The sequence below is a fragment of the Ursus arctos genome, unplaced genomic scaffold (assembly GCF_023065955.2).
Source record: "Ursus arctos isolate Adak ecotype North America unplaced genomic scaffold, UrsArc2.0 scaffold_14, whole genome shotgun sequence".
In the NCBI taxonomy this organism is placed as follows: domain Eukaryota; kingdom Metazoa; phylum Chordata; class Mammalia; order Carnivora; family Ursidae; genus Ursus; species Ursus arctos.
Window position 1 is genome coordinate 2,925,863 of NW_026622808.1, and position 12,247 is coordinate 2,938,109.

Below are 12,247 nucleotides of genomic sequence, written 5' to 3' on the forward strand. Positions count from 1 at the left end.
TTAATATAATGATACATTAATATAATTTCATTTATATGTTAATATGAATATAAATTTCAGGTAGAAATGACAGAGACCGAATATAACCTAACCCAACCATGCAAATTTGCTGTACAAAATTAAATGTATCTTAAATAAAGTTCTGGAAACAACGTTTTACCCTCCAACGGTGCTGACACAGGAGACTCCCTCATTGACAACCCTTGCTTTATATTTCCTTCTACCGATTCATAGCTTCTTTTTAAACTGATTTCATGAGCTGTTCTTGGACTCCTTGTCCCTTCTCGGGCATTCTTAATATCTGCAGAACACAGAAACAAGAATTGTTCAGGCAGAGCCCAAGGCCTACTCTATAGTCAATCAGTTATCTTAATTTCACAGTCTATCTTATAAAAAATAAAAATATAAAAGCCAGTCAACCTACAAAATGCTACTGTGTAGATGATACTTATGAAATTTTTTTCATCAATTCAAATGTATTTGAGTGCCAGGCATAAATGAGCAAGGCTGCAGATAAGGTTAACAAATTAAGTCCCTTCCTTCGTGAAACTTACCCCATCGTGGCGGATACCGATCAAGTACTAGGGAACTGTTGTAGAGCATAGTCAGTACTATGGAAAGAGAGGTACGATGTCCAGTGAGAATGCTGGAAGGGGAACCTAACACTTAAAACGCCCCGGTAAGGCTGCCTACAAGAAGTAATGTGCAGACCGAGAACTGAAGGATAAGGTGGAGATGCTTACGTCAGAGGTAAGGGAGGAAGGGGTGGCAGAGGCACGCAGACGCCAAGGCGAGACAGAGTGTGGGAAGTCAAAGAACAAGCTCGGTGCGTGGCCAGTGGGCAGAGTGGAGCTGGAGGAAGCGTGCACGGAAGGCAGTGTAAGGGGACCAAGGGAAAAGTGGGAAGGGGACGGTCTGGGAGAGGAGCTGGCAGCAGATCGTGGCGGGGGGGGGGGGGGGAGATCAAGTCAAGGTAAGGGGCTTGCATTGATCTTAAAGCAATGAAGAGTCAAGCAGGAAGGGATGTGATACAGTCCTGAATATGGGTTATGACTAAAGGTGGGGAGGTCAGGGGCAGCTGCCCAGGTATTCGGACAAAAGATGACGGTGGCAGTGGGGAACACAGAGAAATGGATGGATTCCAGAGAATTCAGAAAAGAGAACAGAAATCACTTCGTGACTGACTGGATGTGGAAAGAGAACAAGGTGTCGAGGATGACATCTACATTTCTGGCTTAGGCAATGTGCGTTAATTTCTTCCTCCAGAAGCAAAATGTAAATCAGCATAGGCCAGAAATGTTAAAACAAGAAAGGAGGAAGGAAATGAGAAAGTTACCCTGTGTTTTGCATCAGGCACTGTGTGCTCACATACCTTACATCTTTGTATTCAAAGAGAAAGATAAAACATGACTATTGACTACTCAGATCATAAAAACAGTCGCAAACGGAACTCAAATCCAGTCCCTCACTCGGCTTTTTTTTTTTAACCATAACTGAGTCTTTCTTGTAACATTAATGAGAAAATGTAACCTAAGAATACATCTGAAGAAAATGCTTACACACACAGACATTAAAATAATTTAAATTAAAAATTTAAATTCAATACTCTTTCCAGGATTATCAGATTATTATCTACTCCCTAATTCTTGGGGCGCCTCGGTGGCTTAGTCGGTTAAGCATCTGCCTTTGGGGGCGCCTGGGTGGCTCGGTCGTTAAGCGTCTGCCTTCAGCTCAGGGCGTGATCCCAGGGTCCTGGGATCAAGTCCCACCTCAGGCTCCTCTGCTGGGAGCCTGCTTCTTCCTCTCCCACTCCCCCTGCTTGTGTTTCCTCTCTCACTGGCTGTCTCTCTCTGTCAAATAAGTAAATAAAATCTTTAAAAAAAAGGCATGTGCCTTTGGCTCAGGTCATGATCCTAGGGTCCTAGGATGGAGCCCCGCATCAGGCTCCCTGCTCAGTGGGGAGTCTGCTTCTCCCTCTGACCCTCCCCCACTCGTGCTCGCTCTCTTGCTCGCTCGCTCTCAAATAAAATCTCAAAAATAAATAGATAAAATAAATGAAATAAAATAAAAGTGATTCTACTAAAGTTAAAGATTCTTTTCTTAGGCTAAGTCAACCGGCCATAGCTGATGTGTTTATCATTTTCATTGACCGTCTCAATTAAATTTTCACAAAACTTCACAAGAAGGGAGAACAAACTCCCCCAAACAAGTACGTGGGGAACCAGGGCCCATGTTTCTAGTCCCCCATCACAGCACTGGCTTTAGAGTACAGACATCATACTTACTATCGTAGGATAAGATGTGTCCACTTTTGCCTTCATAAATAACATGACCTTTTGATGCGGCTTCCTCTCTGCCTTTCTCAGGACTGCTCTCCTCAATGGGCATTCTAGAAAGGGACCCCTTCACCAACGCCTCACTTGGTATGCCGGCCTGTGACAGGGCTGGGGTACCCTGCCATCAAATCAAACACACACACTCAGGTTTAGAGGAGACACGAGATGCTTAGAAAACTTAACCTACCACACTGAGAGTAAGATCCATCCATATCTTCAAAGAAGAAAGGACAAAGACACAAGAGGAAACCAAACATTAAATTTTTATAAACATAAATACTGTACCTTCGTCCTTGAACTCTGCCCCACAAAACATAAAATGCGGACAGGTGTAGGAGTCAAATCAACTTTCTTCCCCACCTTGAAATCAAACCTCTTAACTCTCAGGAAAAAAAAAAAAAAAAAACAACCTTGTCTTGAAGGCCAAAAATCATATAAGTGTAATGTTTTTTCAAAATGTCTAATAAAAATAAGACGATAAATTAAGTTTTAAATTTAGAATACTGCAACCTTCTCTCACACTGTGTTAAGAGGAAAAAAGAACTTGCAGTTCCCAAACTGTCTGCTGGGTTCGACCTCTGGTCACCAGTGGGGGAGGGGGCGACAGGAACGACAAAACTCAGATGCCCCCATCCTGTGCTATGGATTCAGTTTAGGTCACATCCTCTCAATCTTCACCATCATTAATTAGTCCTCTTCTGGGTTACCTACAGCCATGTTTCTTTTTGACCCCTCCTTTAAGCAGTAAACTCTTCCTTCCAGAGAAATCATTCATGGAACCTACTGGGTACAACGCTTTGTAAAAGTGAGCTGCTTGGGTTGCAATGGGCATGGCAGGCCCAGACTTAGCCCATTCACACATTTGGTGTCCCCAAAACTCTCATGAGGACAATCTGAAACGACACACTTAGAGCAGGAAGAATGACAAGAACAAAACATTTACTTGTCCGGCCATTCAATGGGCTGAGCAGTAAACATCTGGAAATCCTTAACACCCATTTTGGAAGTGCTCACTTCATGAGAACAGACTGGTTTGAAAATAAACAGGGAAAAAGCGTAGCCTCACTTCATCCAGTTCATTCTGTCTTCCTACCACAACCTGGTTACTAGAGTGAAAATGAACAAGATAACATGCATAAGGCATTTACTTCTCTTCTGCCTCTACTACTAATGTGTTTGCTTGTTTTGAAAACTAGTCTCGGGTCAAATGCAGAAGGAGAGATGGGAAGAGTTCACACATAACTTTCTAGGTCACTACGCCATCTACTCCGTAAACCAGGTCTTGTTAAAATGGAGACCTGATTCATAGGTCTGAAGGGGGAACTAAAATTTCTGCATTAATCTAACAAGCTCCCAAGCGATGCTGACGCTCTGGGACACAGACTACACTTGATCAGCGAGGTCCCAGGGCGGGCTTCTCACACGGCACGCAGCAGAATCACGGGAGGGCGGGGAAACACAGATTGCTGGGCCCCGCCCCCACAGAGGAGACTTCAGGAAACGTGGGGTGGGGCCTGACCGTTACATGCTGCGCGCCTGGGAGCCACACTTTAGCCGCTGGCCTAGGGGACAAGGACAAAAGACAAGGAAGAAAAATAAAACAAGAAACCTGTGACCGGTTCAATGTGCAAAAGCACAGGCTTCTGCTTACAATGACTTCCCAAAAGAGAATTTTCCTTTCCCAGATCAACAATAATAAAGAGGCTATGGACTGTCACATTTCCAAGTGAAATTAACATCTAACTCATCTAACTGAGGAAAAGAAAGACCTTTTCCTAATCAAAACCGGCAATTTATTGAGCCTGAAACTGGAAGAAGATACTTGACTTCTGGAGCTTCTATCAACGTCGCCCGTATCTCCCAGTTTAGCACAAGACCCCAGCCAGGTGCCTTATGTGCTGGGACTGCAGACCTTCTCCACGGGGGCAAAAGTAAGCAAATAATTTATAAGGATTTTCTTCTCCATTTCCACCTGAGCTGCACACCTGATACGAGTTTTGCCAGGAAGACAGTAAGAGCCGCATCAATCAGAACTTTTTTTTTCTACCAATTTGCAAATCACTGAGCTTTTCAAATGACCCACAGAATAGATAATATAGCTGGTGGTCAAAGTGATCACATTAAAGTCTTTCTGCAGACAGGTTACGGATCTGGGTTTACTACCACTGAGACCAGACCCGTAATCCAGAACAAGTGACTTAACCACAGAACGATACTGCTGGAACAGCTGGAGCTCTGGAGACTTGACTTCCAGTTTTCTCATTAGCTACTGGCCAGTGTATCAGGAACGATCACAACTAACCTGAGTGATTGAGCCCCGCAGGGACGGGATGCCTTCCACGGAGATTTTGCTGGTTGGTGTTCCCCGAGTTATACTCCCTTCTTGAATGGCTCCTGTGGTACCTGCATGAAACCGAAATGAGCACGTTACCCCTTGTACCACTGCAAACACAAAACTCAGCCCCTACTAGGAGGAGGGGTAAGAGAAGGAAAACAGCAGTACAAAAAGAATAGTTGTGTTTTACTGAAATGCACTTTTTAAATAATTGCAATTATTAAAAAGGGCTGCTGAAATATGGAATTTCAAAGTTTTAAGTATTTTTCTATAGAAGGAAAAATTTAGAATGTGAAGGCTTTAATTTAAAAACCCAACATTAAGACATCTTAATGACTTACTCGAATACATTTATTGGGAACAAAAGTTCACTATTTCTGCCAGACAGCGTATTTTACCTCTGACCACTCCTTCGTGTTGTGCCCTGACCAATAAACCTTCAGGCTGTGAGTTCTGGCTTCGGGGAGAAAATTCTTCCTGCTTGATGTAGGGCACAGTAGCTGTGGACCAAAGCGAGAGAAACAGGAAGAGATCAAGTGCTGAATTACCGACCGCGATGCCGCAAGCGCAGATGTGTTGTCAGTATTTACTCACTGACCTGATTTGGCAGATTCCTGTTGCCGCGGCAGTCCGAGAGAGATGGAGCCCACCGAGGGCTTAGCTGCTTCTTGAGTGTAGGAAGTCTGATTATGAGACGTCAAATAAGTGCCAGGTGTTCCCTAAAAATAATTTTAAAAGACTAACATTGTCTTTTCATAAGGTCAACAATAAACTGAATGGTCGTGTTTCTAAGAATTTATATCCCCACTGCCCAAAATTGAGAACAAGTATCTGCAAAGTAAGCAAATCCTTATCATAGTTTGCTTACATTAAAAATATTTTTAAAGGGAGCAAGATGTGTCTTCTGAAATCACCATAAATTTCATATTTATTGTTAACAAATTACATAAATAAAGAACTTAATAGTACACTCACAATGTAAGCTACTATTATTAACAATATTCATTCCTCTTAAAGTTGCCAAAAGACAGTGACATCAGTGACAACAGCAGAGTAAGGACTTCTGAAAACTCTCCTCTATGAAGGCGACCAGAAAACCAGCAAAAATTGTAGGAATCAACCTTTTAATTTGGAAATTAACCAAAGGCTTACAGAAATCTGAGTGCATCTTTCAAGAAGACTAGCAAAATCTAGGTAAGAAGAGTAAGCTTTGTGGCATTCGAACTTGTTCTAGTTCCTCTCCCATATGCTCCCCACCAAGCTCACTGGTAGCCTTGAAAATCAACAGACTACAATCATGGTGAAAACCGGCAGCCTGGCAGCCACCAAAGGGGAAAGAAGAGGGTTGGAGCTCCCTAAAATCCTCATTCCCAGGTAACTGTCATTAGTTGACTTGTCTGATGGTTCTCTGGGAGACCCATTTGCAAGGCTGTCCTTATCTGACCTGACTGTGGTGGGGAAGAAGGTGCACACTTGTCAAAAACAGAGTCAAATGATTTAACTTCCTCACTGCCTGAGGCGGTAGATAAACCACTAAGGCAAACAACAGGATAACCAGAAACCCTAAAAGGAAAAGTTAAGGAACGAGATGTTCAAAGGGGGTTTGAAAAGTTCCAACACATTCCTAGGAATCCAGAAGGCCATATCAATGTACAAGGCTGTACAGACGCCTAGGAAAGACATGAGAAGGACTTAAGCTCTCAACTCTGGCGGACCTTAAAGCTCTGTGAAAGTAGGAAGTGAAGACTAAGGCAGAGTTGCCAGTTGCCTGGCTGAATGTGAAGGTGTGCCCCAAAACACACAGAGAGCCACTCAGTAAAGACTGGGACACTCAGGCATTCCAGGCACTGACGTCTATCAAGCCTTAGCCGGCCAGCAGGTAGAGACTTCAATGACCACACATGTCACAAGAATACAGATTTTACAGAGTTCATTCAGAAAAGTCACAAAGCAAATATCAACAAAAACAAAAGCAATGAGAGCAAACCCTAGGGAGAGAGGAGAATCTGATTTCCACAGTTGCCAAATCACATAAAATGTTCAGTTTTTACCCAAAAATTACAAGAAACAAAAAAGCATGACCCACATGAGGGAAAAAAACGCAGTGAATAAAAATTGTCCCTGGGCTTTAAACTTGCTAGAAAAAGGCTGTTATATCATTGATCAGCTATTGTAAATATGTTCAAAGAATTACAGGGAATCATGTCTAAAGCATTAAAGGAAAGTGTGAAAATGATGTTTCCCCATACAAAGAATATCAACAAAAAGAAATCATAAAAAAAGAACTGTACAGAAATGAAGTCGAAAAGTACAAAAACTGTAGGAAAACAAAAAAAACAAACTCTCGGCAAAAAGGAATATAAGGAAGCCTCTTCAATCTAATGAAAGGCACCTGTGAAAAGTCTATAGTTAACATACCTACCAGTGAAATACTGAATGCCTCCCTCCGAAAATGGGCAACAAGGAAAGCATATCCTCTTCACCACTTCTCTTAAACACTGTACTACGGGGCGCCCGAGTGGCTCAGCTGGTTAAACATCCGACTCTTGATTTCAGCTCAGGTCATGATCTCAGGGTTGTGGGATCAAGCCCCACATCGGGCTGACTGAGCCCCACATCAGGCTCCTAGCTCCTTGCTCAGCAGGGAGCCTACATAAGATTTACTCTCTCCCTCTCCCCCTCCCTCCCTCCTCTCTCTCAAATAAAGAAATAAATCTTAAAAATAAATAAATGAACATCGTACTGAAAGTTCTACCCTAGCCGGTTCAATAAAACAAGAAAAAGAAAAGGCACTAGGACCGGAAAGGAAGAGGTAAAACTACCTTGATTTGCAGATCACATGCTCACATAGAAAATCCTAAGAAATCTACTCTCCCTTCAAAAAAAAAAAAAAGCAGCAGCAAATAAGTAAATGTTGCAGGAGACAAAGTGAAGATTAAAAAATCAATTTTTTATATACCTGTAAGAACTAGAAAATGAAATTTAAAAAAATAATATTTATAAAAACAAAATATATTACAAATCATCAAATAAACTAAAAACACATCTAACAAAACCTCTATAGTGAAAACTATGAAATATTGTGGAGAGAAATTTAAGACCTAAATAAATGGAAATATAAACATGTTCATGGATTAGAAGACTCAACATTCTTAAGATCTTCATTTCTAACCCAAAATAATCTAAAGATTAAATCAATCCTTTACCATGATCCCAGCAGAATTTTTCTTAGAAACGGACATTTATAATTTATAGGGAAATGCCAAAGTCACAGAAGAGCCAAAGCAATCTTGACAAATAAAAGCCCTCGCAGGACTCCTACCCCATGATTTCAGGACTCACCACAGAGCTGCAACAGTCGCAGCTGTGGGGCTGGTTAAGTACCGGCAAGCAGATCAACTGAACAGAACAGAAAGTCCAGAAACAGGCCAAACACAGCCAAATCATTTATGACAAAGGCATTAATGTGATCAAACAGGAGAAAGAAAAGACTTTTTAACCGGTGTTACCGGAACTGCGGAATCCAAAAGGAGAAACGAATGCTGACCCTGACCTCACGTTGCACACAAAAATTAACTTCACATGGATCACAGACCTAAACGTAAAAGCCCAACCTGTAAGCTTTCAGAGAAAATGCAAGACTATCTCCGCAACAACGAAGCAAAGATTTCTTAGAGAAAAAGAATTAATCGTAAGAGAAAAAAATTTATATGTGGACTTCATCGAAATTTAAAATTTCTGCTCATCAAAACACACCAGTAACAAAACACACAAGCCACAAAAGAGAGAAAATATTTTAACATATAACAGAGACCTTTCATCCATAATTTATAAAGAATTTCTACAATCTACTAACCAAAAAACCCAATAAAAACAGATAATAAGACAGTCACTTCGCAATCGGAAGTATAAATGACCAATAAGCATACAAACAAGTGCTTGACATCATCTGCTGCCAAGGAAATGCAAACTAAGTGCCACAGTGAAATACGACAAAAATAAAAAAGACCGCCAAGAGCAAATGGAGCAACACGAAGGCTCACACACTGCGGGCAGCAGCAGACCCACTCTGGGAAATTATAAGTAAAACACGCATGTATCTAGCAATTCCACTCTCAGGGGATTGATTACACAAGAGAAATGAAAACGATTGTCTCTAAAGAGCCAGTACAAGAATGTTCACCACAGCCAAGAACTAGAAATAGCTCTAGAGGAGAGGGAGTTAAGATGGCGGAGGAGTAGGAGACACCGTTTTCAGCCGGTCCTCCGAGTCGAGCTGGATAGGTACCAGACCAGCCTGAACAACCACGGAACCAGCCTGAGACGCAGGAAGACGCATCTGGATCTCTACAAATGAACATCTCCAGCGCTGAGTATTGAGGTACGAAGCGGGGAGCCATGAAACTGTGCACAGATATCGGAAGATAAACGGAAGGGGGAGGGAGCCGCCATGTTCGGGTGCCGGGAAGCAGTAGCCGCTTGCACGGGGGAGCGGGCAGGGCTCGCGAACGGCACCCGCAAAACAGCAGACTGAGACCGTGAGCTGGGTGCGCGCGCGCCGCCAGGCATCTTGCGGAACACCGGAATCCCGGTGCGCTCACTGGATCTAGACTGAGACCGGGAGATCCGGGAGCACGCGCGCGGGGCGGCTGGCGGCATTAGAAACACAAAGGACAGAGACGCGCCGGCCCTGGAAGTGAGGGCTGGGACGCCGGGTGTGGGGCGCACATCCCGGGTCGCTGCAGGGTTGAGCAGCACCAACAGTAACAGAGTTAAAGTGGCCAGAACATTAGTAGAGAACGGGCTGCAATCCCTCTGTTCTGTGACAGAGGCTGAAATTTGGCCGCTGCTGCTCTGACTCTCAGAAGAGGCACAGCAAACCACCAGGGAAAGCCGCCAGAGAACAAAAGCCTGGAAATACCGGCTCAGGGAGTGCCCATCCCCATCCCCCCTCGCAGGGGACGCCGAGACTCTACCCAAACAGGGCTGCCTGAGTATCGGCGCGGCAGGCCCCTCCCCCAGAAGGCAGGCTGAAAAATCAAGAAGCCCACAACCCTGGCGCCTGGGTGGCGCAGTCATTGAGCGCCTGCCCTCGGCTTAGGGCGTGATCCCGGCGTTCCGGAAAGGAGTCCGTCATCGGGCTCCTCCGCTGGGAGCCTGCTTCTTCCTCTCCCACTCCCCTGCTTCTGTTCCCTCTCTCGCTGGTTGGCTGCCACATAAATAAATAAATAAAATCTTTAAAGAAGAAGCCCACATCCCTAAGATCCCTATAAAACAAGGGGCACGGCCTGGGACCCAGTCAATAATTTGGGCTCTGGAAACCCCGTAACCTCTCTTCATCAGAATGACAAGAAGGAGAAGCCCCCCCCAGCAAAGAAAAGACAGTGAGTCTGTGGCCTCTGCCACAGAAATAATGGATATGGATGTAACCAAATTATCAGAAATGGAATTCAGAGTAACAATGGTCAAAATGATGAGTAGAATTGAAAAAAGTATTAACGAAAAGGTTACTGAGAATATAGAATCCCTAAGGACAGAAATGAGAGCGAATCTGACAGAAATTAAAAATTCTATGAGCCAAATGCAGGCAAAACTAGAGGCTCTGACGGCCAGGGTCGCAGAAGCAGAGGAACGGGTTAGTGAATTGGAGGATGGGTTAATAGAGGAAAAAATGAAAATAGAAGATGGTCTTAAAAAAATCCACGCCCACGAATGTACGTTACGGGAGATTACTGACTCAATGAAACGATCCAATGTCAGAATCATCGGCATCCCCGAGGGGGTGGAGAAAAACAGAGGTCTAGAAGAGATATTTGAACAAATTGTAGCTGAAAACTTCCCTAATCTAGCAAGGGAAACAAACATTCGTGTCCAAGAGGCAGAGAGGACCCCTCCCAAGCTCAACCACGACAAACCTATGCCACGTCACGTCATAGTGCAATTCGCAAATATTAGATGCAAGGATACAGTATTGAAAGCGGCCAGGGCAAAGAAATTTCTCACGTACCAAGGCAAAAGCATCAGAATTACGTCAGACCTGTCTACACAGACCTGGAATGAGAGAAAGGGTTGGGGGAGCATATTTAAAGCTCTTTCAGAGAAAAACATGCAGCCAAGGATCCTTTATCCAGCAAGGCTGTCATTCAGAATTGATGGAGAAATAAAGACATTTCAGAATCGCCAGTCACTAACCAATTTTGTAACCACGAAACCAGCCCTACAGGAGATATTACGGGGGGTTCTATAAAAGTAAAAAGGACCCAAGAGTGATACAGAACAGAAAGTCACAGCCAATACAAACAAAGACTTTACTGGCAACATGGCAATATTAAAATCATATCTCTCAGTAATCAGCCTTAATGTAAATGGTTTGAACCATCCCATAAAACGCCACAGGGTTGCAGATTGGATAAAAAGAAATGACCCATCCATTTGCTGTCTACAAGAGACTCATTTCAAACCCAAAGATGCATTCAGACTGAGAGTAAGGGGTTGGAGTACCATTTTTCACGCAAATGGACCTCAAAAGAAAGCTGGGGTAGCAATTCTCATATCAGATAAATTGGATTTTAAACTACAGACTATAGTTAGAGACGCAGAAGGGCACTATATTATTCTTAAGGGAAGTATTCAACAAGTAGATATGACAATTATAAATATATATGCCCCCAACAGGGGAGCAGCAAGATACACAAGCCAACTCTTAACCAGAATAAAGAGACATATAGATAAAAATACATTAATAGTAGGGGACCTCAACACTCCACTATCAGAAATAGACAGAACACCCTGGCAAAAACTAAGCAAAGAATCAAAGGCTTTGAATGCCATACTCGACGAGTTGGACCTCATAGATATATATAGAACAATACACCCCAGAACCAAAGAATATTCATTCTATTCTAATGCCCATGGAACATTCTCAAGAATAGACCATGTTCTGGGACACAAAACAGGTCTCAACCGATACCAAAAGATTGAAATTATCCCCTGCATATTCTCAGACCACAACGCTCTGAAATTGGAACTCAACCACAAGGAAAATTTTGGAAGAAACTCAAACACTTGGAGACTAAGAACCATCCTGCTCAGGAATGACTCGATAAACCAGGAAATCAAAAATCAAATTAAACAATTTATGGAGACCAATGAGAATGAAAATACAACAGTCCAAAACCTATGGGATACTGCAAAGGCAGTCCTAAGAGGGAAATACATAGCCATCCAAGCCTCACTCAAAAGAATAGAAAAATCTAAAATGCAGTTTTTATATTCTCACCTCAAGAAGCAGGAACAGCAACAGAGGGACAGGCCTAATCCACGCACGAGGAAGCAGTTGACCAAAATTAGAGCTGAAATCAATCAAGCAGAAACCAGAAGTACAGTAGAGCAGATCAACAGGACTAGAAGCTGGTTCTTTGAGAGAATCAATAATATTGACAGACCACTGGCAAGACTTATCCAAAAGAAAAGAGAAAGGATCCAGATTATTAAAATTATGAATGAAAAAGGAGAGGTCACGACGAGCACCATTGAAATTGGAAGGATTATTAGAAATTTTTATCAACAGCTATAT

The 12,247-nt window shown here is 43.0% G+C and overlaps 1 protein-coding gene across 26 annotated transcripts in view; it reads right to left on the reverse strand.

Moving 5' to 3' along the window:
* NCOR1 (nuclear receptor corepressor 1) overlaps positions 1 to 12,247 on the reverse strand; it is a 154,045-nt gene that overhangs the window by 29,190 nt on the left and 112,608 nt on the right. For all 26 annotated transcript variants that reach the window (XM_057311292.1, XM_057311290.1, XM_057311285.1 and 23 more), the window contains 5 exons: positions 5,270 to 5,390; positions 5,070 to 5,171; positions 4,639 to 4,739; positions 2,286 to 2,454; positions 161 to 301 (listed from right to left, as the gene is read on the reverse strand). In XM_057311292.1, the coding sequence (XP_057167275.1) occupies positions 161 to 301; positions 2,286 to 2,454; positions 4,639 to 4,739; positions 5,070 to 5,171; positions 5,270 to 5,390 (634 nt within the window). The remainder of the gene's footprint in view (positions 1 to 160; positions 302 to 2,285; positions 2,455 to 4,638; positions 4,740 to 5,069; positions 5,172 to 5,269; positions 5,391 to 12,247) is intronic.